The sequence below is a fragment of the Rhynchophorus ferrugineus genome, unplaced genomic scaffold, assembly GCF_030347505.1.
Source record: "Rhynchophorus ferrugineus isolate W39M unplaced genomic scaffold, kcgeb_rfMv2 rfM1, whole genome shotgun sequence".
Taxonomy (NCBI): domain Eukaryota; kingdom Metazoa; phylum Arthropoda; class Insecta; order Coleoptera; family Curculionidae; genus Rhynchophorus; species Rhynchophorus ferrugineus.
In genome coordinates this window covers 48,402,415-48,428,686 of record NW_027472580.1, presented here as the reverse complement: position 1 = coordinate 48,428,686, position 26,272 = coordinate 48,402,415, and the positions used below count along the sequence as shown (strand labels likewise).

At 30.2% G+C, this 26,272-nt stretch overlaps 5 protein-coding genes across 13 annotated transcripts in view; 2 read left to right on the top strand and 3 right to left on the bottom strand.

The window, feature by feature from the left end:
- Nucleotides 1–14,978, bottom strand: part of LOC143197914 (sialin) — a 74,655-nt gene extending 59,677 nt beyond the window's left edge. The window contains exon 1 of the mRNA XM_076406730.1: nt 14,825–14,978. Coding sequence (XP_076262845.1) covers nt 14,825–14,963 — 139 coding nt within the window. The 5' untranslated portion in view covers nt 14,964–14,978. The remainder of the gene's footprint in view (nt 1–14,824) is intronic.
- Nucleotides 14,979–15,528: 550 nt separating this feature from the next.
- LOC143197817 (uncharacterized) lies at nt 15,529–18,276 on the top strand. 2 transcript variants are annotated; one of them, XM_076406602.1, is made up of 4 exons: nt 15,529–15,746; nt 16,552–17,013; nt 17,148–17,590; nt 17,648–18,276. In XM_076406602.1, the coding sequence occupies exons 2-4, from the start codon at nt 16,556–16,558 to the stop codon at nt 18,049–18,051; spliced, it is 1,305 nt and encodes a 434-aa protein (XP_076262717.1). In that variant the 5' UTR covers nt 15,529–15,746; nt 16,552–16,555; the 3' UTR covers nt 18,052–18,276. The 2 variants fall into 2 exon arrangements, with proteins under 2 accessions (XP_076262717.1, XP_076262710.1); XM_076406595.1 differs by lacking the exon at nt 15,529–15,746 and adding an exon at nt 15,784–15,938.
- A 204-nt stretch (nt 18,277–18,480) lies between these two features.
- LOC143197897 (cilia- and flagella-associated protein 184) lies at nt 18,481–21,638 on the bottom strand. 2 transcript variants are annotated; one of them, XM_076406698.1, is made up of 14 exons: nt 21,347–21,638; nt 21,183–21,275; nt 21,030–21,128; nt 20,842–20,914; nt 20,722–20,788; nt 20,577–20,620; nt 20,430–20,468; nt 20,229–20,378; nt 19,998–20,170; nt 19,667–19,927; nt 19,336–19,590; nt 19,187–19,282; nt 18,995–19,132; nt 18,481–18,903 (listed from the first exon to the last, which is right to left on the bottom strand). In XM_076406698.1, exons 1-14 carry the CDS (start codon nt 21,506–21,508, stop codon nt 18,583–18,585), a joined length of 1,971 nt encoding a protein of 656 aa, XP_076262813.1. In that variant the 5' UTR covers nt 21,509–21,638; the 3' UTR covers nt 18,481–18,582. The 2 variants fall into 2 exon arrangements, with proteins under 2 accessions (XP_076262813.1, XP_076262821.1); XM_076406706.1 differs by having other exon boundaries at nt 21,183–21,298; nt 21,347–21,485.
- A 91-nt stretch (nt 21,639–21,729) lies between these two features.
- On the top strand, nt 21,730–23,132 carry Pym (Partner of Y14 and Mago). The gene is made up of 3 exons (XM_076406810.1): nt 21,730–21,906; nt 21,981–22,226; nt 22,283–23,132. Exons 1-3 carry the CDS (start codon nt 21,870–21,872, stop codon nt 22,564–22,566), a joined length of 567 nt encoding a protein of 188 aa, XP_076262925.1. The 5' UTR covers nt 21,730–21,869; the 3' UTR covers nt 22,567–23,132.
- Nucleotides 23,126–26,256, bottom strand: LOC143197869 (neprilysin-1). 7 transcript variants are annotated; one of them, XR_013006100.1, is made up of 10 exons: nt 25,954–26,256; nt 25,165–25,589; nt 24,696–25,071; nt 24,240–24,631; nt 24,012–24,115; nt 23,903–23,961; nt 23,794–23,845; nt 23,676–23,743; nt 23,453–23,539; nt 23,126–23,316 (listed from the first exon to the last, which is right to left on the bottom strand). XR_013006100.1 is itself a non-coding variant. In XM_076406639.1 (10 exons), the coding sequence occupies exons 1-10, from the start codon at nt 26,120–26,122 to the stop codon at nt 23,164–23,166; spliced, it is 2,058 nt and encodes a 685-aa protein (XP_076262754.1). In that variant the 5' UTR covers nt 26,123–26,256; the 3' UTR covers nt 23,126–23,163. The 7 variants fall into 7 exon arrangements, 6 of the variants coding, with proteins under 6 accessions (XP_076262754.1, XP_076262780.1, XP_076262764.1 ...); XM_076406639.1 differs by having other exon boundaries at nt 23,368–23,627; XM_076406665.1 differs by having other exon boundaries at nt 23,453–23,627.
- Between the last annotated feature and the right edge of the window lie 16 nt (nt 26,257–26,272).

Sequence of the window (26,272 nt, the reverse complement as noted above, 5' to 3'; positions counted from 1 at the left end):
AACAAACAACTCGGACAAAATAAACAGTCAGACATGCATTATCTTACTAAAATTGTAAATTAGTTATTTATATACGTATTTATTGTATACATGAGTTATATAGCACATTGGAATTTTAAAAAATTCCTTTTTGTTTATTTAAGGATTGTAAATCAACTAATTTTGACACCGATGGAAACAGAAATATTTTTAATACTTTATTTCACCTCCTTAAATCTAAAACTACTTGATGTTCACATATACATGTGAAAACTCCACTATAATAAATAGATCGTCTTATCCTTGAACAACGTTGGGAAATGTTAAAAAATTATTATAACGAATTCTATCAAATCATCTGTTCACTCGAAATGAATTTATTATCTTGAAAATTGTGTAAACAAAGCCAAAATCCTAAAGCCATTACATTCTGAAAAAGCGGCTATTTGCTCTGAAATTTGGAATAGAGGCATAAAAATGGGAACAGCTATGCTAACAACTTTTTTACGGTCGCTGTTAGACGATAAAATTGAATTAGATTAGAATGAACTTTAATGCCAACAATATTGAAAATATAGCACAAACTATTAAGAACAGATATTATTTTTTTAAATTTAGACCTATCCATTTTTAAACAAATGATCTTTAGTTGCATAGAATAATGCTAGTTTTTATGACTTTCAAACCTGAAATACGAAAACCAAGAATACCACTTATTTACGATACTGTGAAACCTTAGAAATATTTTTTATTGTTTTTTTTTTCGTTACCCAGCATTATATAACTTGTTTTTCAAGAAAGACTATGAAACTAAACTAATAAATATACACTAACACACATAAATGACTGAAAATTTATTCTCGAAATATTTATTTTTTACTTTAAAAAAGTTATGTGCCTTTGCAAGGGAAAGGTTTTCATTAAGAATACTCGCTAGAGTATCAGAGGTATCAAACAGCTTTGAAACTTTGGAGGGAGTTGAAAGGAGTTTTAGATGATAGTTGAGAGGAGACAATAGAAAATGTGTTATTATGAATGGCAGTTACTTTGAATACATTTAAAGCAAGAAATTAACAAAAGTATAATTATATACAAACTTATATTAAAAACAAAAAACATATTATATATTTTCAATAATTTTAGTTTGACTCTCATACCATTTTGTCATCTGTCTTCAAGCATAAATAAAATCTAAATTAGTTTTTACTGACAGTATACTAGGATCACTATACTTACCATATATTATAATAATTAGCGTAGTTAACTTTCGACTGAAATTGACTATCGACTGTTTAGTAATTGACTACTTTTCACTATCGACTGTTCCAGTTTTCATTTTTGGTTCGATTGATTTTACTAGTAACTGTTTTACTATTTACTATCAACTGTTTCGATGGTGTACTTTTAGTTACTATTTTCGGTTCTACTAGCTTCATTCGACTGATTTTTTAACATACTGGCTCTGTCGTCCTATTTGAGACCTTGACAATAATGTGCGGAATTTAGGCTTGCATAGATTTATATCTAATATATATAGTTTTATGATTTTTTTACTGGTTTGCTTGTAAATAACAATATATTGTATAGTAATATAGCAGCATTTTGGAACGCTATTTTTCAAGATTATTAATGTAATAGGGCAAACATATTAAAATTGTGAATGATAAATAGGAAAATACTTGTGACTGTTTTTATGGAAATAATAGGTAATCTTCTTTAAAGCCTCTTTCCTAAAATCTTGAATAATAAATTTAGATTCAAAAGGTTCCAGAAATTTCATTGACTCGAAACTGTTTGAAGAAGATTTTTACAGTAGCAACTAAATTTCGTAAAAAAATATTAACCGTAAAGAGGTTATAAACTATATACTATAAAACTATATTTATACTAAATATATCTAATAAATACGTTTTCTAATAGAAAAACTCTTCTTTAATATTCAACAATTTCTTTTCTTGGCTAATAAAAAAAAACAAGAAAATAATGATGGTCGCGACCCTTTGGTAAACATTCATTTTATCAGCGGAGAAATATTTATCAACAGAGAAATCTTTTTTACAATCTATTTTTATTACTTTGTAACTTTTCAGTAGAATTATGCATTGCATATGGTTTCGGAGTATTTTGAAAGAGAATCCTCAACTTCTGCTATCTGCAGTCCTCGATTTAAAAAATCAGTATTTGGTATTATAAATAATGCTGAGGCGATACAAGAAATTATCACAAAAGAAATATCTTGCATTCTAACTTCAAAAAATACAAATACAGTACTACAACTCGAAATTCAAGACACAAATACTGACGAAGAATGAATTACATCTGAAGACCTTTTGATAAAAAAATCTAGCTAGAATGAAAGAAATAATTACACGAGGTACTACAATAACTTTACAAATTAAACAGTATTTGGAAATGCCACTTATTGGGCGTTCAGAAAACCCATTAGATTTTTGGCAAGCTCATAAAATGATATTACTTGAATTACATCGGAACGAATTTTTTCAAAATCTGGCCAAATTGTTAATATTCGAAGAAATCACATCACGGGAGAAAAGATGAACATGTATATTATATTTTTGAATAGTGATTAAAAAATATTTCCGTTCAATAATAAATGAAACATTTATTTTATTTAAAAAGGCTCTGGTAGTTATTGTGCGATCATTTTTAGTTATATCATGAATCAGTTTCTTTCTATGATTGGGATATGCTTAATTTTTATTTAGTATTTATGGTTAATGTATATCTTTAATTTTTAGGTTTTGTTTAAGTTCTATTGTATTTTCTATATTTATTATAACAATTTAAAATAACAATAACTAAATAAAATAACGTATTATTAAAATACAATAAAACATTTGTGGGGTTATTATTCCATTCCTTTTTACAGATCCACAGAACATTCAGATATAAAAGTAATTGTACTTCCGTTAAAATTACATTTTTCATTTCATGGTAATAGTATTTAGTAATTATTTATTTTCTTTATTAAAGTTAGTACGTGAAGGAATATATACATCTCCGTCTCGCTTATACTACCGTTGGAGGAAATAAAACAAACTGCTCCAAACAATTATCTCTGTCCCTTCCTCTCTCACAATTTATACAGGAAAGAATTCGTACAGCTTCATCTGATATCACCAATAGAAAAAACAGTCTAACCGTGCATTTGTTCAATTCATAATGAATTGAAATGAAATTAAACTATTAAATAACTGAAAACTGAAATGTAAGTAATAATGTTTTTCTTTCAAAAATAAATATTATTTAATCAAATGAAATTGACAAACTATTCGGCAAAAGTACTATACAAACATAATGGTGTACCATAGATTTTTTTGATTTTTGATGATTTTTTTAAGATTGTCGGTGAATTGTCACCTCCTCGCGTATTTGCAGATCAAATGACTTGTCAAGTCTGCTGGCGCCGACTTAGTGGTGCAATGGTTAAGGCAACAGGACGGTCCTCCTAGTGCTGCAATAGTCGCGGGTTTGAATCCTGCCGAGGTATGTTTGTGATTGTAATTGTAAATGTCTTTATAGGCAACAGTGAAAAAACTGACAAGGAACTACCAATCCAATCACGCCAGTAACCAGGCTGGGTAAAACCGGATGTCTTGGGGTATGGTCTCTAAGTTAGACAGTCGGTAGGCTTAATGCCAAGGATCGTGGTTCAGAACTTACGTTAAACAGTAGCTCTAGTCCAAAAAACCCTCGTTGGTAAAAAGGAATCTCCATGTAATTCAGAATATTTTGACTAAATTGTTGTTCTAATAAATAAATATTTATAGTTCTTGGACATCAGTTCGATTCACCGTCGTGTTGTGAATACAAAGCCTACAGTTTTCCGAATCCCGATTGCTCGTAAAAAAGTGTAAGAATTGATTTTTGGGAAATAATGGAATCTTTTCGTTTGATGAAAATCGTTTCCCACGAAAGAATTTCCAAGCGTGAGAAACTAAATCTGTCAAATAAACTGTAAACCGAATGCATTTGACACAATAATATCCTGAGTTTTTTGTTTTGCCAGTTTAGAAATAATTCAAAACTGATACTAACTCAGGTATCAGATTTTCATGTTTTGTTGACCATCTCAAGACGGTAGACTCAAGTGTCAATTCATAGTGTCAATCCTTTTGAAATTTGCACTCCAAAATATACAAAATATTTGTAAGGTGCTTGTACATATTTTGATATGCGTTATCTATCGGTGAAATTGTATACAACTGATAAACAATCTAACCTAACTATTAAGTTGGATGGTTTTGACATTTCTCTATATAAAGAACAGTTTTACATCCAGTACTATTGGTATAAAATTTTTCATTCTTCTAGCAAACAACAATCTGGCCAATGGACAATTAGTATCTTATGTGATTTACATTATATAATAACATGTCAAATATCTCTTCAATAAATGATTTCCTGTACAAACTTAAAATCAAACTTAATTTAATTACTAGTCAAATGTTATTCTAAAACCTATTTAATAAGTCGTTTAATCAGGTCGGATGGTAATAAACATAATAAAAAAGTTCACACACTTCAATGACATCGCGATCATTTAATGTATCATAGTACGTTACTCTGATAACACATGGAATGAAAAGTCTCGGGCCTAACATATAGATAGCGCTAGTTTTATTGCATTCACCACTTTTTCAGTTAGTACTGATCTTCAAAAAAAAACTATGATAATATAATATGATAAAAAATGTATGATATTCTACTCATATGTTTGTGAGTTATGGTGCTAAGAGTGATACTACTTTTTTTATTTTCAAAACAATGGATCAAAAACACTTTCGTGTTTTAATTTCATACTGCTTCTTGATGGGAAAAAAATACCGTTCAAGCGAAGTAATGGCTTGAAAAGTATTATACGGACTCCGCTTCATCATTAATAATAATAAAATGTTGGTTTGCTGGCTTTGATGTGGTCAAACGTGGTCGTAGAGACACCGATGATGCAGAACGCTGTGAATGTCCAAATGAGATGATAACCCCAGAACACATTTTAAAATATGCACAAAATCGTTTTGAATTATCGAAAAGTGAAGTTGTGTAAGTTTGCTAACATCGTAAAGATATCAAAAAAACGTGTTGATTTTATATTACATGAGCATTTGACTATGGGAAAGATATGTTCAAAGTTGGTGCCACGTTTACTCACTGTTGACCAAAAACAAGAACGTGTTCATGATTCTGAGCAGTGTTTGGCCATGTTTAAACGTAATAAACCGGAATTTTTGCGTCGATATGTGACAATTGATGAAACATAGATCCATCACTTCACTCCGGAATCAAAACGAACCTCATCTGGGTGGACAGATCAAAATGTGGTATTGAAATTTAGAGCAACACTGGAATGATTTTGTGGCACTTGATAGAGATTATATTGATAAATAAAGCCAATTTTGAAAAAAAAAGCATTTTTTTCGTTATGCCTGGTACTTTTCAGCCCATGTGTTACGTTAGATTACATGGGTTTCAGGAGGATATAGCGCTGCTTTTTTTTTAATCTTTTTAAAATGTTGGTTTCAACTATTTCAATGTGATGATTTTGATGCCAATGCCAAATATTGGCCTAGAGGACCAACAAAGTTCGACGACCATAAATTGCAAGACTTATTGGACCAAACTCTTAAATAACAGTTTAAAGACATTTACATGCAATAGGACAGATCCAAAAGTAACGAAAATATCACGAAAACGTAATTGATTCATTTCAACATCGCGGTTGCATTTCTTATTGTGCTTATTGGTGTAAAAAGGACTATCGAAGTTCTCTTCTTGTATAGCAATGCTCGGCCACACGTTACAAAAGTTTTATCGCACCCAGCGTACTCACCAGACATAGCTCTTTCTGGCTACCACTTGTTCAGGTCGATGCGGCATGGTTTGACCGGCACACAGATTCCAAATATTGCAACAGTACACAAATGGACAAAGACGGATGATTGGATAGCTGCTAAATCAACATCGTTCTTTCTACACGGTATGGCCATATTATATTTTAATTATTATAATATATATAATATATTAAATATATTATATTAAAATAATTATATATATATATATATATATATATATATATATATATATATATATATATATCAAAAGTCCCCGGCCTACCATAGTAAAACACATTTTTTTGGCAAAATTAGTTGTTTTATTCAATGTAATTCCCTTCAATGTTGATATTCTTCCATGCCATTTTTTTAGTACGATTTGTCCTTTGCTTCAAAATGGGCATCAGTTTCGGCGATCACCTGTTCATTCGACGAAAATTTCTTCCCAACTAGCATTCTTTTGAGATCTGAGAACAGAACATAGTCGCTGGCGGCCAGATATGGAGAATACGTGGATGAGGAAGTAATTGGAAGCCCAATTCATGGATTCTTGCCATCGTTTTCACTGACTTGTGACACGATGCATTGTCTTGGTGAAGCAGCACTTTCTTTTTCTTCAAATGCGGCCGTTTTTCGGCGATTTCGTCCTTCAAACAGTCGAATAACGCTATGTAATAGTCTCTATTGATAGTCCTTCCTTTTTCAAGTCCTTCCTTAGTCAATGAAAATTATTCCATGCACATCCCAAAATACAGATGCCATAACCTTACTAGCGGACTGTTGCGTTTTCCCACGCTTTGGAGCGGGTTCATCGTGTGCAGTCCACTCGGATGACTTTCGAATGGACTTCGGAGTGAAATGATGGAGCCATGTTTCATCCATTGTCACATATCGACGCAAAAACTCGGGTTTATTACACTTTATCATCTTCAAACACTGCTCCGAATCATCAACTCGTCGTTGTTTTTAGTCCAAAGTGAGCTCGGGGGCGGCACCCACTTTGCACAGAGTTTTTATCCATTTTTTTCACAATAACAAAAGTTGCTTCACTCAAAATGCTATAATTCACAAACATAGAAAAAATAGAAATTTCACGGTATAGGCGACCTTGGGGAAATGTTTTGTTTAGTTCAATCAACTGTAGCGCTGCGATCGCAAATTGTGATTGGCTAGTTTAAATTCCTGGTGCCGGCACTAACATGAAATGTGATTGGTCGATCAAATTGTTTGAAATCAGCATTTTCTATGGGCGTCCATTTTTATGTTTGTTGTTTGTAGGTTATGGTTTTTGTTTAGATCAGGGGTGTGCAACTGCAATGGTAAGTAGTGGGGCAAAGTTTCGCTTAGTCCAATCATTGGCGGCGCTGACAACGCGAATTTGATTGGTTAGTTTAAAATAGTTATATAGAAACCTGTAAGGAGAATACTTTGCTTTGATTGGTCTGCCATTTCCCCTGATTATTTTGTGACGTCACATTTATTGGCCAATAGCATTTAAATAAAAATCAAATTTAAATTTTAAAATTAATTTATTAAAATAAAATCCTATACAAATATACATAAGTGTAAATAATATAAATATATATAAACAAAAAGCAAAAAAAAAACAATTATGAACTCTATTCTAGGCAATATTAAAATATCTATAATTCTTCTATAAAGCCTTCCCATATATGTTTAGTGCCATCAATTTTATGGGATCTATTAGAGTTCTAGCTTATCTTGATATATTGAAGGTAAACTTTAAATCCTTTCCTGTTGATATTACATTAACTTCATTAAACCAAAAATACAATCAAACCTCAGAATAACTTAAAATTTTGTCTTGAAAATCATTATGCATTGGACAGTCGAAACACTAAAAATTTATATGTTTTTTAAAAATTTTTAGATTTTAGAGTATTTAATCTGTGGAACTACTTAATATAGAATATAGACAAATATTGCATGTTGTCTCTTTTTCAGAAGTTTTGTTAAATAGTCTGAAATAAGACTAAAATACAATATTAGACTTTTGTTTTCCTCAGAGCAAAATTCTCTGGAACTGAAAATATAGACTCAACTGGTGATTTAACAACCTGAAGTGGTACTAGATCTCCCGTTAAAAAAGAATATAAGTTATCTAACATGTTCATCTTCTTCACAATTTTCTCCGGGAGAATGATGTGAAAAAATTGAAATGATGAGCCCTTTTAAAAATTTCTCGAACATACTAGGGGAAGGATGCTGTTTCTACCTCTATGACCTCTAATAGATCCAACAAAAATCTTTAAGCAATCTTGGTTAAGATTTGTTAAACAAATGTAGTTATTTGTAAATTTAGACAAAATAGATTTCTTTAAGTTAATAAATCCGCTAAAAGTAGCAATTAAATGTTTAATTGATGGCACCATAACAAATACTTTCTTAACAAGGCAATCAAATTTAAATATATAATTCCTCTACTATAAAATGATTGAACACTGATTGTTCTAAAAAGTTAAAGTATTGCAAATATTTTAGGGATATTTTACAATTTAAAGTAGTATTTATTACTACTAATTATCCAGTTATATTAATTATTACCTTCTTGTAAGACTTCTTTATGTAGAGACATCACATTGACAACATACGCACAACTTGGTAGATTAATTGAATTTTATTACTACTAACATCTTCATAAGTTTTTGAGTTTCTGTAAACAAACAATATATAAACAGACATGTAGTAGATAGATAATTTTATATGTACCTGATAAAACCAATGGTGGATATGCATTTACCCTAAACTTTTAATAGTTGGCTATTATTGGCGGATAGATGGTTTTCCGAGAATTTATAGAATAACTTAATATGTAATCTTAATCTTAATATATAATATATTCAAATTCAATAGCAAATAAATAAAAAGTTCTTGAAAATATTTATACGTCAGCAAATATGAGACCTAAATATGTTTATATCGTATCGTATTTAGATATAATCCAATGTTAGTAAGTTATTAAGTACAACATAAGCAAAGCAGTAAGTTCAGTTCTAAACTACTGCGAAACAGTAAGTTCAGAATTTAAAAATTGTGCCTTCAAAATACTAAAACATATTTATAAAAATTGGTATAGTTGCGCCTCAGTTATGTATACCGCATTTAAAAAACTGTTTACCAACTGTTGAAATTCAATTTAAAATGTTAACCGCAGATCCGATCCTTTTATGATTAAATGAGTATTTTTTGTGCGCTTGGTCGACGTTCGCAATATTAACAAAATCGATTTTTCCTCTTTGATCGAAAATGTTTTTGATATGCTTGACAGTCAACGCTTGTTAAAGCACTAGGTCAAGGAAACGTCGTATATCCTGTCCGTTTCTATTTTCTACCGTATGTATTAGAGGTCGCTGATATTCAATGTCGATCGGATTGCATTAATATTACCGGATCGTCGTTTTTTAAAGGCAAAACTTCAATCATACGGAATAGTAATCGATAGTTGATGAGTTATTGACTGCGGATTGATATTCTAAATGATAGGCGCATCAACACCGCATCTATTCAGTGTTAGAATTCATTCGTACCGTTTTTTAATTAAAAAAAACTATTTCTTTAAATTAAACTCAAAAAATATGGCATTATAAGTATTGTTCATGGCTAATTATTATCTACGATGATTACAAACTCCCTTTCTTGAGATTCAACACAAATAGGCTTAGGCAATATTTGAATTAGTTATAATTAAAACATGTAATTCAAATACAAATGGGTATTTGATTACAAATATTCAATTTTATTTATATCTGCTTAAGGAATCGGGCATGCATCAAGTGATATAATTAGGTTTTTGTTATTTCGCCGCAATGCAAAATTAACATGGAGAGATTTGGAGCTATAAAGCTGTATTTTACAGTCTTTAGTCCATTTGTAGATCGTGTTGACCGCTACTTGTACTTTTTCTACAGCCTAAGGCAAAGATATATAATGTGCTATGACAGCTGTTTCACCGGCAAATGTTCCAAGTACAGTTTCTTTTGTTGTTGGGATATAGGCAGTATAGAGCAGATATAAGAGTGATACCAAGACACTGTCCTATGGAACACCAGCTGAAATAGGTTTAAATGTTGAGAATGCCCCTTCATGCGAGACTCAAACACTGGATGAAAAGATATGATTCCAGCAGTCGACAATAATTCTGTGGTTGCAATTTACTCATTTTGTAGATTTGTCCCAAATGCTATACACGATCAAAAGCTGGTGAGACGTCCAGGAATATTGCAGGACCGTATTTACTTTCTTCGAATGTCTTTTCAACAACCGCTGTTACTCTAAGCACTTGGTCGATATCGCATGTAGCATCGAAATACGCCTTATTCGAGCAACCTTAAAATATCCCGGAACATGCTTCAGTATCAAACAGGTATTGAATATATATGCCAACATGATTATTAGTTTTCGTTTCGCAGCTCTTTCAATAACCCAGGTGAAATATCATTAATTCCCGGAGCCTTTATAGGGGTAAGGTTGTGTCAATTTCTGTGGAAACTTCCGTTGGTAACATCCGATTTACAGCTACATCGGACTGATAAACATGATATCCGTTGTAAATGTTTTGCGATAATTCAGCTATTTCATCCTTGCATCGAACCCATTCATTTCGATCATTTTAACAGGCTCTAATAATTGGTATTTTAAATATCCGAGTGGCCTTTCGTAGCGAGTAATCTTTGTCTGCTTCCAGACTTGGTTCACTTACATAATTTTCAAAGCAGTTTATAGTGTATTCAAAGTTTTTTCGGTAATGCGTCGTAGATATTTGCGACGTCAAAACATTACAATGTTGCCGCAACTCTGAGTTTTAATTCAGTTTGGCTTTGACATACAAAAAAAATAATTGAACAAAAATGTTACCAAATATAATTTATTTTAACATTATAGTATATCTAAAAACTACAGTTAATTATACAGTCACAATAATAATAAATGTTTATAGGTAAGAGTTAAGAGCCGTCCGGTTGTCAGATGTACGCTAAATTATTCAAAATATTAGTTATAATTATTACAGTTTATAAACCGGCAAACATTATTTTATCCCTTTATTTTGATAAATTTTAAATCGCTCCGTAATATATCATATTACTTTGTTTGAAAATGCCGTAAACAATAGATATTCAGGGTCGCAAATTGATTGAGACTTTAGTAGGTTATTTCGAAAAGGAACAAGATAACGGAGGCCCCCTTTTGCCGGTAAATTCCGTTAGTGAGATAATTATTGGTGATATTAAATAATATAAGTCCCTACAATTTAATTGAAAATGTTTTTAGGTTATGGTTATGGTTACTACCGTGCTAAATATTACTGTGGGTACTGTGAATAACATCGCTTGAATAAAATGAAGAATAATAGGTTAGATTCACCCAAGAAAACCCGTCTACATATAAAGTGGCTGACGAATCTTGACCATCTTGATATTTGCTCTATTCGAGACCAAATATACGAAATGTATAAGAACAGCAAGTATACAAACTATTTTATCGATAGAAACATAATTTAATAAAATTATTTTAGAGAATATTGTCTCTCTGGAAAGTATACATAAAAAAATTAGGGACATGCACCTTTTTGAGGGATGTAAGACATCCTTTCATAACTCTTACAGAGCATAGAGTTTAAATGGTGTAAAGATAACCCTCGGAGATGTTTAATCGAACTTCCAGAGATTACCTTAAAAAGAATTAGATTAATGGCATAAAGTAATATAAAAAACTTGAATATTTAAAAATGGTTCATTGTGGCACCCTTGGCAAGACAGTAACAAAAAAAGTGTAAAGACGACAAAAATTGATGGAAAAAAGTAAAAGTTACAATAGCATTCAATTGGGTTTTGTTGGTCATTATATTTATTAATAGTTAATTGCAGATATATTGCTGGTTGAGAAGGATATTCCATCAAAAACTGTTTCGATATCTGGAAGGAAGAATTGTCAACCATAACACCTTCGGTTTGGATGATCTCGATAACACATACAAAGGAAGTCATTAATAAATGGTAGAATCGTGAACATGTTTTAGACAGATTAGAAATTAACAGTTTAGTGATTGAATTGGACAGTGAGTCGTAAAGTGAAAGTGACTGAAGGAAACTTTCAGGATATATGATAATGTTATGCAATGCTGGAAATTCCTGAGACAGAGTGATGAGAGTGGAAACAACTAAAAGTATGCACATAATTAATTGAATATAACTGTAGAAAATGGTATTGTAGGGCATGAAAGATTTGTGTGCACAAATGTGATTGTAATTGTTCAAAATTAAACATAAGCATTAGGTTAGAACGTAGGAGGAGACAATGAATACTAACTGTTTTGTAGATATGGTAAATGCATTAGACAGAATTCAGTGATTAATTTAATCAAGAATGGTGTACACACGTAGTAGCAGAAGAAATAAAAATACAGTATACCAAGATAACTTTCCATCGAAGGAAACAAGAACTAAAGGTAAAAAGTAAATATGTTATATATGTTATATATATATACAATTGTTAATTAGGTGAATTAGGCCTCCAGCGGGATAACATTACATAAAAAACGCGCCTAGAAACTCTACCTCATGAATGGCGTGGAAAAGAGTTAAATGTAAACGAAACAAATCTCACCTACAAACTATTATACCTGTGTTCTTAATTGTAGTTTTAAGACAATTGTAGTCCTTCGATAATATATGTATTAGATGTACTATAATATTAAAATAAATCATATTTGATAACATTTTTGTTCAATTATTTTATTTAGATTAGATTTTTCTTTTATGTCAAAGCCAAACTGAACTAAATCTCAGAGTTGATGTGACAACACTGTAATGTTTCGACGTCACAAATATCCACGACGCATTACTAAAAAAACTTTGAATATACTATATATACCTTAATCTTCTGATTTGTCTGATTGCTAGTTCTATTAAATATCGTTTTGTCTACAGCATTTCTGGTTTTATATCATACTCTTCTAGCTTTCCGTGTTTTTTGTCAATTCCCTAATTTAATGATTAGAAGCAATTGATGGATATTTTAGTAATAGAATGAGACCACACTCCGTTGAAAACTATTCAGGTACTATTCCTCAAAGAATTGCAGCTGGTTTAAAATAAAACAGTGGCTCAACACCTTATTAATAAGTAAATATTTTGTATATGTCAGGTGTTTTGTCCATTTATTGTGGTTAAAGAATTGACCCAAAAAGGCACTTCCGTATATTACACCTACTTTAACTGATTTCATTATAGAGTAGTAGTTTTATTGTAGAATTATTCCTCGAACGAGAAGCAACGAAGCAGTCACCAGTAAGATTATTCACAAATTAACGACATTGAAGCTAGAGAGATGATTATATGATATTAGATTAAAATTTATTTGAAGTAAAATGAAACACAGGATTGTAAGAAATATTAACGAAAGGCCTATCTAGATAAATTAGATTAACTGTGATAATACAAACTGAATAAAGCCAAATGGAGAAGGTTTAGATAATGAAAAATTTGGGAATCATGACAGACGACATCTTGCAGTTTAAGAACACCAACAACAACAAAATGTTATTACTGAAAAAATTAATTAAAAACAAGAAAAGAATATCTTATAAAATATTATACAAAAGGTACAACAAAGTTGTTTTGAAATAAAACTGTAGGAATGTTCGTCGAGTCGGTCAATCGGTCGAAATGTGTGGCTGCCGCTGCGATTATTTGTCAGAACACTCACTACTATCTTTGGAAGGAATTTGCACGAGAACTAAAAAGACTGATTGAATCAAAGTTGTTTATTTTAACTTACGATTGATACATGTGGTCGATGGGAGAATGGACAGGATATTAGGTTAAGGTGAAGGAAGTACGGTAGCGCTGTGGAAGTGGTACTGTTACAGGGGGACGGTGATAAGAAAAGAGAGCGAGACGTCGTCGTGATGGCCTTTTATACTCCAGAACTGCATGGTACCAATCCACCGGCGTTGCCAACCTTTGTAGTTGTTGATGGTGAATTGGTGGTGGCCTAAAGGGTCGTGGCGGTCGCCACAAAACATATCACACAACGCCATCTATTACCTAGTGCCATATACCTATACTATTGATTCGGAAACATCGACAAAACTCAGATATTTAATAAACGCTAACTACTTGAAAACATATTCATATTCTTAGGAATTGCAAAAAAATATCCGAAATATAATTGTATTTGTTTATTTAAACAATTAAGATTTTTCTTCCTAGTATTTCTCAACAGCACAATTCCTTGCATATTTCTATCTACATTGTGAATTATTAAAATCAACATCTTATAGTGATTAAATAAATCTACCAGTAAATGTTTTCGGCTTAAAATATATTTTATAAATACCGCAAAATATGTATGTATGTATAGATGTTCAAAAATTGTTCAAATATTCATAGAAATAGATGTACAATAATGACTGAATTACTGAATGACAGTATTGCAATACATTTTAATGCTTTATTCAATACGAATAACAATAAAATAAATAAATTCCATAATTTAAAAAAAATAAAAATAAAAATGCTCTAATTCTGGTCATTTTTTTAAAATAACTATATAAGCCAATTTCTCATTTTAAATTCCAAAAATGTTCCTATATTTGAAGGAAAATAACCAAGCATTCTAACATAAATACCTAAAGCTCCATCTCTCAGAATCTACTAAAACTATATACTATATGAATAAATTAATGAATATTGTTATAGTAAACTATATTTTAAATTTTATATATAATGTTACAAATTACAGAAGTCGATAGAACCGTTTACTAAATTTATTAATAGTAGCATATTCAAGTAAAATAAAAATATGTGAAAAAGATAATGTTAATTAAATGATTTATTATAAATCAAATTAAATTATATAAAATTTATAAGCTACTGATAACTGTTATTTACATTCATAAGTTATATTATTTACACCCCTTTGTAAAAAAATAATTTAAATAATAAAAATTAATTGATTTTTATGTACATTACCAATTTTTTTACGCCAATTTTTATGAGTACTTAATTGTGGCAGTAATTTAGTTTCTTCACTAACAATCCCTTGATCACAATTTGATCCCTTTCCATACCACCGTTTAGTCCGTTTAATGCTATATATAAAGCAAAACATATCTATTTTAACAGCTTATTATATCTCGCCGAGAAACAGTTTAATACTAGAAACTGTTTCCTCGAACTTAATAGAAACGACTTGTTATTGTATCAGTTGTTGAAAATATTCCATTAATACTTTAAATGTATAAACAAATGAAGTTTTAAAGATATAAATAAATTTTCCTCCTAACACCTAACAATATTTCATATCATAATAGATAAGAAGCATATTTATAATTTATTGATATTCATTCCAGTTTTGCGAGGACATACTTGGAAAATTTATCCGGCTAATTTCCAATGTCATTATAAAGATATTCGCATCTATTTGTGTTTGAAAATATTTTTTTATTTATTTTATCAATGATTATTAATGACGCCAAAAAGGTGCAATTTATAATATTGCGGTCTTTATTTTATTTAAGTTTTACTTGGAGTTATTTATAAGCTAGAAGACCTAACAATACTATATCAACCAATATTATTTTTCTCAACGACTACGGCCTGTGATCATTATAGCGGGTTCATATAGCTTACCCTTTGTGGGAATAATATGGAATAAAAAACGGACGAATTCGTCCTCTGTGCCGTTTCGGTTCGGGCTACTTCGCAGTAAACAGCTGACTTCCAAAGCCTATTCCCGCCTCGTACCTTCACCAATTAAAAAGACGGAGTTCGCAAAACCGTTTTGCGGCAAAAAGAGAAGGCGATTGTAGTTTATGTTTTTATGACAGAGACGAAGAATACAAAGCAACCGTCCTACTTAAGCGGAAGGATGAAGTTCTGCGCATGAACGAGGGTAAGTATCGATCCCATTTGAGTAGGGTGGTTGAGCACCCCATAGTTCAGTACGTGTCGCAAGCGGATCCGACTTTTTTGCCCGCTAGCCGAATTTCGCCGATAGTGTTTTATTTTTAATTTACCATCAGTTAATTTTGTTGTGTTTTTTATCAATATTTTTATGATAACGTTATAGTTGACTTAAGCCAAGGTATGTATGCGTAGAATTATCAAATATCCCATATATTCAATTTTATCTTATTCAATTTATGTTTAATAAGTACACATTTTGCCTTTTTTTAAAAATGAAAACGCTGTATTTTTAATATAAATAACTTTTATATTTTTAATATTTTAAAAATAATACATCTCAACATACTTAAATGTATAAAAATTATTTGCCAAATTATAGCACACAACAATAATACGATTTCGAGTCTATGACCTAACTAAACAGGGCTTGTAAATTTGATGTTGTTTCGCATATTTATCTTATAGTGAGATCCACCTGCGTAAACCCAAAACTTTTCTACAGGTATATTCCTTCTTAAAATTTAGTACCTATTGCCTTTGAATAAGTAAAATGACCAATAAATTTTTTTTTTAAATACCTGTGTATTCAATATTAGAGAACTGTTAAACTAAATGTATATATTCTTTATTATTTTTCTTCTACCTGTAATTCTGCAATTTACTGTAATATCTCATTATATATTGTATTATAGTTTCAAAATTATAATTTAATTGACATTTTACGTCATTAAATAATTTTATCAGAATAATCAGAATCCAACAAGTCTAAAAGCAAGTTTAACTATTTTTAGGGAGATGGATTTCAAAAATGTCCCGAAGAAACGGACTACTAATTTTCGTGAAGACGAGACTAAGCTATTGATACAACTTTGGGGTAGCCCTACAGTTCAGAACAAGCTTTATCTAACACATCGAAAGGCACCGGTAATGCGACTAATTGCAGCTAATATGCAAAAACATGGCTTTTATCGAACACCAGACGAAATTAAGACCAGAATTAGAAATTTAAAATGTCTTTACCATAGAATAAAAAAGTCAATGACTACAGGTACAGGTATCGGTACTGTGGATCCTGATTGGCCTCATTACAAAGCTATGGATGAGATTTTGAGCAGGAAAAACTCTATAAGACAAAGCTTGGTCTACAATCACAATTTACTCAGCGAAGTTAATAGTGAAACAACAGTGAAACAAGAAATAGAAGACATCGATATTAACGACGATGTTGAATCATATACTTCTAACAGTAATGGGTAAGTTTCACTAAGGTTTGGTTTATTATCGTTTTGTAAGCTTCAAATATATATATATATATATATATATATATATATATATATATATATATATATATATATATATATATATATATATACATTTTGTTCACTAGGTCTGATGACGAATTTGAAGAAACTCCTGCAATGCCAGCCACAGTTACGCCACTAATCATAGAAGAGGATGAAAAAGTGGGTCCAATAAAAATAGCTCCGAAACCGTCAGTTCCAGCTACTAGCAGTTCCTCTACAACACCAATTACCTACCCACGAATACAAATCGCCCAAAATCTAATGAATACACCTTCAGTCAGCGTATCCAAAGTACAAAATACCGCCCCAACTGTATCTCTTAATGTAAACTCTAACAGCTTGTCAAAAATTCAGGGTACGCCAGTATCTGTTAATAAATCTACTAACTCAACAATTCCTTTTCCTCTGTTGATACTGAATGGTGTTCCTAATGGAGTTCAATCAGTATCCAATGGAACACCAGGCTTAGTTCAAAAAACTGTTGCAGTTAGTTCCTCTCATCAAAATTTATCTGCAATAAATTCGGGTAAGTTAAAAACTAACAATGTTTCCACTTTATATTTTTACATATTTTATATTTTAGACACAGCAAAAATTTTAAAAGATATCCTTGAAGTACAACGTGAAAATCTCGAAATAGAAAAGGAGCGCTTGGAGATAGAAAAGCAAAAACTGAACTATGAACGCACTATTGGCTCACAATTTCTAAACATAGCACCCATTTTCAATGATATTCTGCAGAAATTTAGGCCAGAGCCAGAAGAATCAATCGCACATGAAATAGAAGAAGAAGACACTAAAAACTTTGAGGGCCATCCTAATTACCAAAAAATCGAACAAAATGGAAGAAATAAAAGGCCAACTGATGATTTGATAGTGAATTTAAGGAACAGTAAAATTTTTAAAGACGCTATTTTAGGTAGTATTAAAAAGCATATGCAGGAGGGAGGAGGGAACGATAATGAGGGAGGTAGTGATATTACCTAATACCTAGATTTTGAATTAAGAAATCGTGATTTTTTAAATGTGAAAAAATGTTTTGATCTACAAATATTGTAACATTAAGATAGTTAAATCACCACAGCATTCCATATTTTTCATGTGATCTCAAGTATTTATTATTACCGTTAGGTATTTATTTAGTTATGTGTTATTATTTAAGAATATTTGCATTCCTTTACTTTTGTATACATCCTTTTTCATTTGTTTACATTAAATAATAGCCTTTAAATTTATATAGTTTTATTTATTATACTTGATTGATTAAATAGATAAAAAAAATTCACTGGTTCACATTCTCAAAGTCAAAACTTAGTAAGACTTGAATCTATGAAATAAAACATTTTTTATTGTAATATTCAGGACTCATCGATAATATGTTTTATTAAAGTGGAATATACACTATTAAAAAAGTAATTCTAATTTGTAGGATATTTATTGTTTTCTAAAATTCCATACTGATAATTACAAAAACTAAAAGTATAATAATATGTATATTAAAATTACTATACTAAAATATTAGCCTCCTTTTCTTTTTGTGATATATGTATTCTTTCCACTCCTATAAAATGTCACTTTTGGAGGTAGGGTCTTCAGTTCATCAAAAACACTATTATCAATTGTAGGTATATACAAAGTCGGCCTGGACTTATAAAGCATTGGCTTTATGTTGGCAAGACTACTTCTAACTTTTACATTAGAACGTAAACGCATTGTTGATCTTTTGAATGAATGTTTGCGCATTTCCACCACATTTTCTATCTTCTTCCTTATAACTTTGATATTCTTGGCTCGTTTTCGATATTCATCTTTGATGTGTTGTAAATGCTGGGACTCTTTCTGCAACATTATTATTACAAGATTAAATAGGAAGAACATAATCAAAATTTCTTCATAAAGTATTGCTCCGGATAATATTTATATTTATAACCTCAACACTCTTTATTGCATGTTCCATGTCCCTAAGTAAAGTAGGCTGAGTTAACAGTCCCGAACTATCTCTGAGCTTTGATATACCATTTCTGTAGAAATCTCTTGATTGTTTTAAAATGTTCAATCTAGTGCGTGCCTAGAGTCAATGAAATTATTATAATTAAGTGAACTTTCGCGATAACTGTTATACTTCTTGATATTCCCTTTCTATATTAGAACGATCCCAAGTAAGGTCAGCTAAATCATTATCTAAAGCTGCGGACTTTTCTCGGAGATGAGCTAACACCTAAGCATTACAGTTTATTGTATTTAAGAAACCCAACAGTTACAATATTATACTTGTATACTATTAGCACATTTGACTCGAAGTCTAGTTAGTTCTTCATCTTTTTCTTCGATTTTATCTGCTTGGCTCCTGTTATCAATCTTGAGCTGCTCATAATCAGCTAATAATAATCCCGGTGCTATTTCGTCCAATGCGTCCATGGCATCAAGTTTTTCTTGTACCATACCCTTCAACTTAATATAATTCAACCTCATAGAACTAACTTGATTCATCTGTTTACTTTGCCTTGAAAGTAAACGCTCCACATGCTACAAAATACAAGCGTAATTTTATTCTCGTCCCAATGCTGCTTCATATACAACTAGCAAACTTTATTACACTTACTTTTTCTGGAATTGCATTTCCTGTTTTAGAATAGATCAATCCATAACCAACATCACCTTCGCGACTTTGCATTTTAATAAAAAGCTCATCCAGTTCTTTAGCTTTCTGTTCCTTCTCTTTTCTAGTTAACTCCAGTTCACCTGAAATGGTTGTTTTTTGATCTTTCACCAATTCAATTAGTTTGCCATATGCTTCCAACTTTAAGAAATATTTACTAACATTGTCATATGAAACGTCTGCTTCCTTCGTTACATCATCCATCTAGAATAAAGTATAAGCATAATTGTTCCATTCATTTTATTTCTTATATATCTAAAATGGACCAATTTACTTTCTTTTTTTTAAAATACATTGACAACTTCTTATGCAATATATAATTTTTGATCTTTGCCATTGCAATTTCAGCTACTAATTTATCATGTTTCTCGTAAAAAGGAGTTCTATCAAGAATAGAGCGTTTCTCCTCTTCTTCAACAATCTCTTCCTCTTCTTCCTCCGGTATATCTATCAGAAAAAATAGTGTATCAAAAGAATGATATATCTGTATCAAAAAGGAAAATACCTCCGAAAAAAATCTCATGTGTATCCCGTGACATATCAAAGCTTTCATAAATATCCTCAGCAGATACAGTCATAATTCGCGGAGCAAAGTTATCAGAACTTTTTCTGGATTTCCTCTTAGTATCCATTGATTGCATCATTTTATTTTGCTCTATTAATAATATAGCTAATTCTTTTATAAATAATTAACATAGAAACTTACCTTCAGGCGAACTAATATTTATGGAAGATCCGATTAAAGCTGTAAATAAATAATATTAAAAACTCATATACATAAAGGTAAAACTAAGAATATAATTAATTATATGCATTTTTCATATTTGTAGTTAGAATAGTAAAAATTAATCACCTGCTGTATCAATAGATTTTGATCGCATTCGAGATTCAGTAGTCCTGAAGGAACAAGAAAATATTACAAAATTAAAATGTGATGAAAAACTTGAAATTATAAAAAGTTGATAAAAAAACAATTTTTTAATAATTCTAAGACTTACATTTTTTCTTCTATTGTATTTACTGATTCGCTAGACCTTTTAGAAATTGTTTCCATTGGTGTTTCTTCTGTAATTATTACTAACAACATTTAAACACACAAAAAATTATAACTCACTGACCAGCGAATCGTACCGAAGCTGATGGTTGTAGTTTCTCACCAGTCTCTTCAGGTTCTGTAGTCATTCCAGTTATCTTAAATATAAACAAAAATATATTGTATATAAACAATTTTTATACGAATATTAAATAGTACTTTTATAAAATTAAGCTAATCATAGCATTTTATATCATTAAAAGAATAGTTTACCTCTGTTATTACTTTTTTCTTCTCCGCATCCACATCCACAACTTTTTCAAAGAAATCTGACTTCAGCTCATCAGCATCTTGTATAGCTTTCCCTTTTACCTATAGTATATTTTTAATAGTTTAAAAAAGTTAAAATGTTTTTTAACTTCATACAGGTTGTGCCTTTTCATGATCTACCTCCCCATTAATTGTTTTATGCAGTTTCTCTTCGCTGGAAGTTCTACGCCTACCATGACTATCAAATCCCTAAAGTTACCATTAGATAAACGCTGATTAAAATCTATATAAATTAATTTATTTCCATTGTCCATATTTACTTCTGTTACATTGTCATCTTCGAAATCAGTCACTATGAAATCTTCTGTCTTAAAATCAGCTTCAATTTTCTTTGGCTCCACCGTTTGAACGGTTTCCTTGTTGTTAATTTCTTTATCTTCTTGGGTATTTGTAATTTCATCGACATTTTCTTCTTCACTCATTTAATATACTTAATTATTTAACCAAATTCTGATAAGTGTATAGTTATCGTTATAAAATATGACAATATAATCAACTTCTATATTTATTCTTATTTTCAAATTTACCAAGGAAACAAAAACAGGATCCTATTAAAGTAAACATAATTTTGCAAATATTATGTATAGGTGTCACTCAAAATGACAGTTGATTTTCTAACCAAGAAAAAGTCTGAATTTTCAAGCGTTATAAACACACAAAAACATATTGGATATTAGAAATATTTAAAAAATACAAGTATTATATAGTTATGGAATAGTGTTTAAGACATAAAATAGTATTAGTTCAAATATTCTTTTTTATTTTATTCATAATTATATTAACATGTCAACATACGCCGCAAATATTGTCACAGAAAATGGTATGTCCATATTTTATTATTATAGTTTAGATAATATGAATATGTATAAAAGAAAGAGTACTATTTATTTTTAGGGGAGCAATTTATTCCTGCTTCTCAAAGACCTGATGGCACCTGGAGAAAAGCCAGAAGAGTAAAAGAGGGATATGTCCCTCAAGAGGAGGTTCCTCTGTATGAAAGTAAAGGTAAACAATTTATGGCTAAAAAGCAAGAACCTGTTGTTTTACCTTCAGGTAAAGTTGCTCAAAGAACTATTCCTGGACTTTACATCATAGAGGATGATAAAGAGAAAAAAGGACAGAAAAAAAAACCCAAGAACAGTGAGTGCATTAATATTGGTAGGTAATGTTACTTATGGAATAATATGTTTTTGTAGAAATTGAAGAAATTAATAAGATATTAGAAAGTACAAAGATATCGGAAAAGTCAAAAAAACAGAAGGAAACTGAAAAGGTTCCTACCAAATCTCAACCACAGGAAACCATAGATCCAGCAAAAAAGCTAAAAAATTTGAAAAAAAGATTGAGAGAAGTGGAGGCTTTGGAAGAAAAAGTAAAAAGTGGTGCTTTAGCTAAACCTGAACCTGATCAATTAGCTAAAATTAATAGAAAAAATGATTTATTAGTTCAGATAAGGGAGCTGGAGAAACAAGTGCAATAATAAAATTATGTACATATGTAAATACATATGTTGACATAAGAAAGGGTATCCATTTCCTAATAAAAAATGCAGTTTTTAAAAGGACATCACTAAATATACTCTTAATAGTTGAAACTGTGTAAAACATTTTCCAGTTTAAAATATTTTTTAGAATTTTACAAAAGTAAGTAGTACAACAAAAGATAATATTATTCAGAAGGTTTTATTAAAATTATAGTATATTTTTTAAGAAACTTGTTCACTGCCATATTTTTCGCTTTTAGTTATTTTCAAGACTAGTTAAATTATCATATTTTCTCGATTCTTTTGTTGTATTACTATTACATTAACTAGAATATTACCAGTTCTTAATAAAATGTTCTATTAATTATAATAACATCAGTTTACACAAAGTGTATATTAAATGAGTAAAGTAATATTTTTAATAGAACATATTTTGAGAATTAAATTTGACTTTGTGTTTGTTTCAACTTATTTTGCCCCCATTGTGATTTTGGTTAATATATAGTGTTTTGAATAAGATTTTTTTGTCAAACGATTTCTATATTAAATACACGTGTTTTAAATAATGCAAAGCTTTAAAAATTTTATTGATCACTACCAAAGTTTACACAAAGGTTTTATAGATTTTTTACAATGATATATTTTGTTAAAGTATTTGTTATTTGTAACTGCTTGGTTGACTCTCTTTTCAACATCAGTATGTTCATCGTTAAACAAGTCTCTATTATTAGAAAACTCACACCACATCTGAAAATATAAAGTTAAATTTTAAATATATTTTTATGTAGAAATAATTACTTGGCTGTAATGCATAAAAAATGTCTTTCTATCCTGATTTCCCCAAAATACTTCATCTAACTTAGAAAAATATGACTCAATATACCCTTGGTAACTTATATCCAATCCTATGTTATCAGCAATATTTTCTCCTGTTACTAAAGGTTGTTTGATTTTATTGTCATAAAATTGACTGAAGCAAAGGATCTTTTTATTATATTTCCAAATATCTTGATTAGGCCACCACTTTAATATAGTACCATTTGAATTTGCTTTCCTACCTAATGAAGGAGATTAGGGTAGGCAACTTCGTGGTGTAAAAATGTTACCTGTTGTATCCAAGGAATGCGAGATTTCATGACCAATTAAGCTGCCAAGGGCCCCATAATTATACATCCTAAATTGTAACAAAATTAGTTTAAAAAACCTCTTATTTCATCTACTTACTTCGGCCACTGAGCGCTGTAAAAGGGCTTTTGCAATAGCCCTAAAGGAATGACTAATTTTACTTAAGTTCAATAAAAATTTTAACACAAAACGGTAGGACCTAACTTACATACTAAATTCTGTAAAATACTGTAGAAAGCATTGACAGCAAATACATTTGAGGGCCACCTAAAAAATCGAAGGTTCATCTATTTTTCATTATGAAAACTATAACTTACAGCGCTTCGTCAACGTAGTGCCCAAATAATCGTAAATTTTTGACCGCCTTGAACCGTTTCATTGTTAAAATGTTCAGCAGATGGTTATCTGAGAGGTTTCTAATCTAGAATAATGTCCCTTATTTAAACGTAAAATACTGGTATTATACTTTAACATTTCTTACAATGATTTTAATATTTTTATATCTCCATACAAATGAATCATTTAAAAAATAATAGTTTACTTACGTCTATATAATATTGTTCAATAGCAGATTTATTGCTGATCCATTTCGGAAATCCAATAATAAAATGTATATTTTTTATTTTATCTAATGATAATCTTTTTGTTTCTTCGCTCAACCATGAGTTATTAAGCAATAACATATGAAAATTTTCATGTATATCGTTAGCCATTTCTTGAACATCACTTAACACATTTTTATCAAAATAGCGCCCAAGGTATTTGGATACCACTACATACTCAAAATTATCAAGTACTTTATTGGCACATTCGATATCTCTTGGAATATCTTTCTCGACACCTAACACTGCTTGGTCGATAAGAAAATTAAGGGTTTTCATATATTTTGTAATATCTCTAGAGAAATCTTTAGCAATGTACCAAATGAGATAATTTGCTGCCAGAATAAAAAGGAATTATCAATAACATATTCCGAATAGCTTTACACATGTTAGTCTTACCAATAAATCGACGATCCATAGTATTAAGCAAGAAAAGCACGTCATTTAAGTAAGTGGAGTGTTTAATCACAACTAAATCATGGTCTTCCAATCTTGCTATGTTAGATAATAAAATATTATTCATAGATTTCTGAAAATTGTAGTTAAATCGGTCTGAAAAATGTTTAGTAGTATTTCGTTCTACGGTCATTTTATTTGACATTAACTGGGCTAAAGTCACTTCGAACTCTACAATTTTAATTGGACTAATAGGTATAGAGGTAAACAAATATCTTAAAGTCCTCGAAATCCACCTGATATAAGCATTTATTTCTTTTTGGTAAATTTGTGTATTTAACAGCAGATCTGATGGGAATATTAGATTTCCAGGCTCTATCTACAACAAGATCCAAAAAACCTTATTAAACAAAGCCAGAATTATTGCTGAATTTTAAAATAAAACATGAGATAAAACTTTTTGTATACTTACATATGGAATATATTGTTTAGTATTTTTATAATCAATATTAATATAAAATTTTAAAATTGGATTGATATTAAAAGTTTTGGTGATACCCATAGCTACTTCAACCCAATCGATATGTTGCTCATTATTCATCCATTTGTTATAATATAACGCCAACATAACTTTTAAATCTCGAAAATTAAAAGTTTCTTGTTCCTGAAAATCAATACAAGATCTATAAAATATTTGTGCTTCCTTTATTACTCCATTTTGATCATCATCCTCTAGGATATTACGTATTTTTTCATTAATTTGATAAGAAGCAGATATAAAATGATTCCAATGTGGTTCATAATCTGGTTTAGTCGTTTCTTTCATCCATTGATCACAAGAAAGTTTGTAAAAGTTATCACAAGCTGAGGATTCACTTTCGTTCGAAGTTTTATTATCTGAAATATTTAATTAATATTTTGGTACATAATTATTGAGACAAGTTAGTTATTTTAATGTGAAAGATAATGTGATTATTTTAACGGTATAGACACCGCGTGCAAAGTGAGCAGTTATGCCGCGCAGTTTAAAGGTGAAGAATTGAATTGAAGAAAAGCTGTTAAAATATATGTTATATAGAAACGACTTTTAAAACGACAATCAACAATATCATATATTTTTACTTGTTTTGAATAAATTACCTTTAACGTTTAAAGTAATGAAGAACTTCCTCATAAACTTTATAAGTTTCTAATTACTTTTATATTATAAGAATATTATTATTGCAAAAATCAATTTTAAAAATTGGTTTATGTAACTTACGCTGATCCTTTGTTCTGAAAGATAGTGGTACATTTCCGAGGGTATTCGAAAACAGTATAACTAGAACTGCAAATCGCTGCATTTTGAATGAGATTAAATTAATACAGAAATTTACTAGCCTTCTGCTTGGTAGTAAATTGATAGTATATCTGAATGTGTGGGTAAGCATGTTGGAATGCGTTCCGACGGAAACGAATATTCCTATCAAAAAATAAAAAAGAAGAAACCGCCTTTTCGGGTAATGTAGTAATTGCCTTAGGTAATGATAATGTGATCTTCATTAACTTTTTATGTGAAAAACAGTTAATATCCTATGTGT

Coding starts and splice junctions, on each gene's coding strand:
- LOC143197869 (XM_076406639.1), bottom strand. CDS start 26,122: ATGCTTACCCACACATTCAGATATACTATCAATTTACTACCAAGCAGA. Junction 25,590..25,953: donor TTTCAGAACAAAGGATCAGC/GTAAGTTACATA, acceptor TAAATATTTCAG/ATAATAAAACTTCGAACGAA. Junction 23,317..23,367: donor TTTTTATGCATTACAGCCAA/GTAATTATTTCT, acceptor TTATATTTTCAG/ATGTGGTGTGAGTTTTCTAA.
- LOC143197897 (XM_076406698.1), bottom strand. CDS start 21,508: ATGAGTGAAGAAGAAAATGTCGATGAAATTACAAATACCCAAGAAGAT. Junction 21,276..21,346: donor AAGATGACAATGTAACAGAA/GTAAATATGGAC, acceptor TGGTAACTTTAG/GGATTTGATAGTCATGGTAG. Junction 20,171..20,228: donor ACATGAGATTTTTTTCGGAG/GTATTTTCCTTT, acceptor TTTTTCTGATAG/ATATACCGGAGGAAGAAGAG.
- Pym (XM_076406810.1), top strand. CDS start 21,870: ATGTCAACATACGCCGCAAATATTGTCACAGAAAATG. Junction 21,907..21,980: donor AAATATTGTCACAGAAAATG/GTATGTCCATAT, acceptor ATTTATTTTTAG/GGGAGCAATTTATTCCTGCT. Junction 22,227..22,282: donor GAAAAAAAAACCCAAGAACA/GTGAGTGCATTA, acceptor ATGTTTTTGTAG/AAATTGAAGAAATTAATAAG.
- LOC143197817 (XM_076406602.1), top strand. CDS start 16,556: ATGGATTTCAAAAATGTCCCGAAGAAACGGACTACTAATTTTCGTGAA. Junction 17,014..17,147: donor TATACTTCTAACAGTAATGG/GTAAGTTTCACT, acceptor TTTGTTCACTAG/GTCTGATGACGAATTTGAAG. Junction 17,591..17,647: donor TTTATCTGCAATAAATTCGG/GTAAGTTAAAAA, acceptor TTTATATTTTAG/ACACAGCAAAAATTTTAAAA.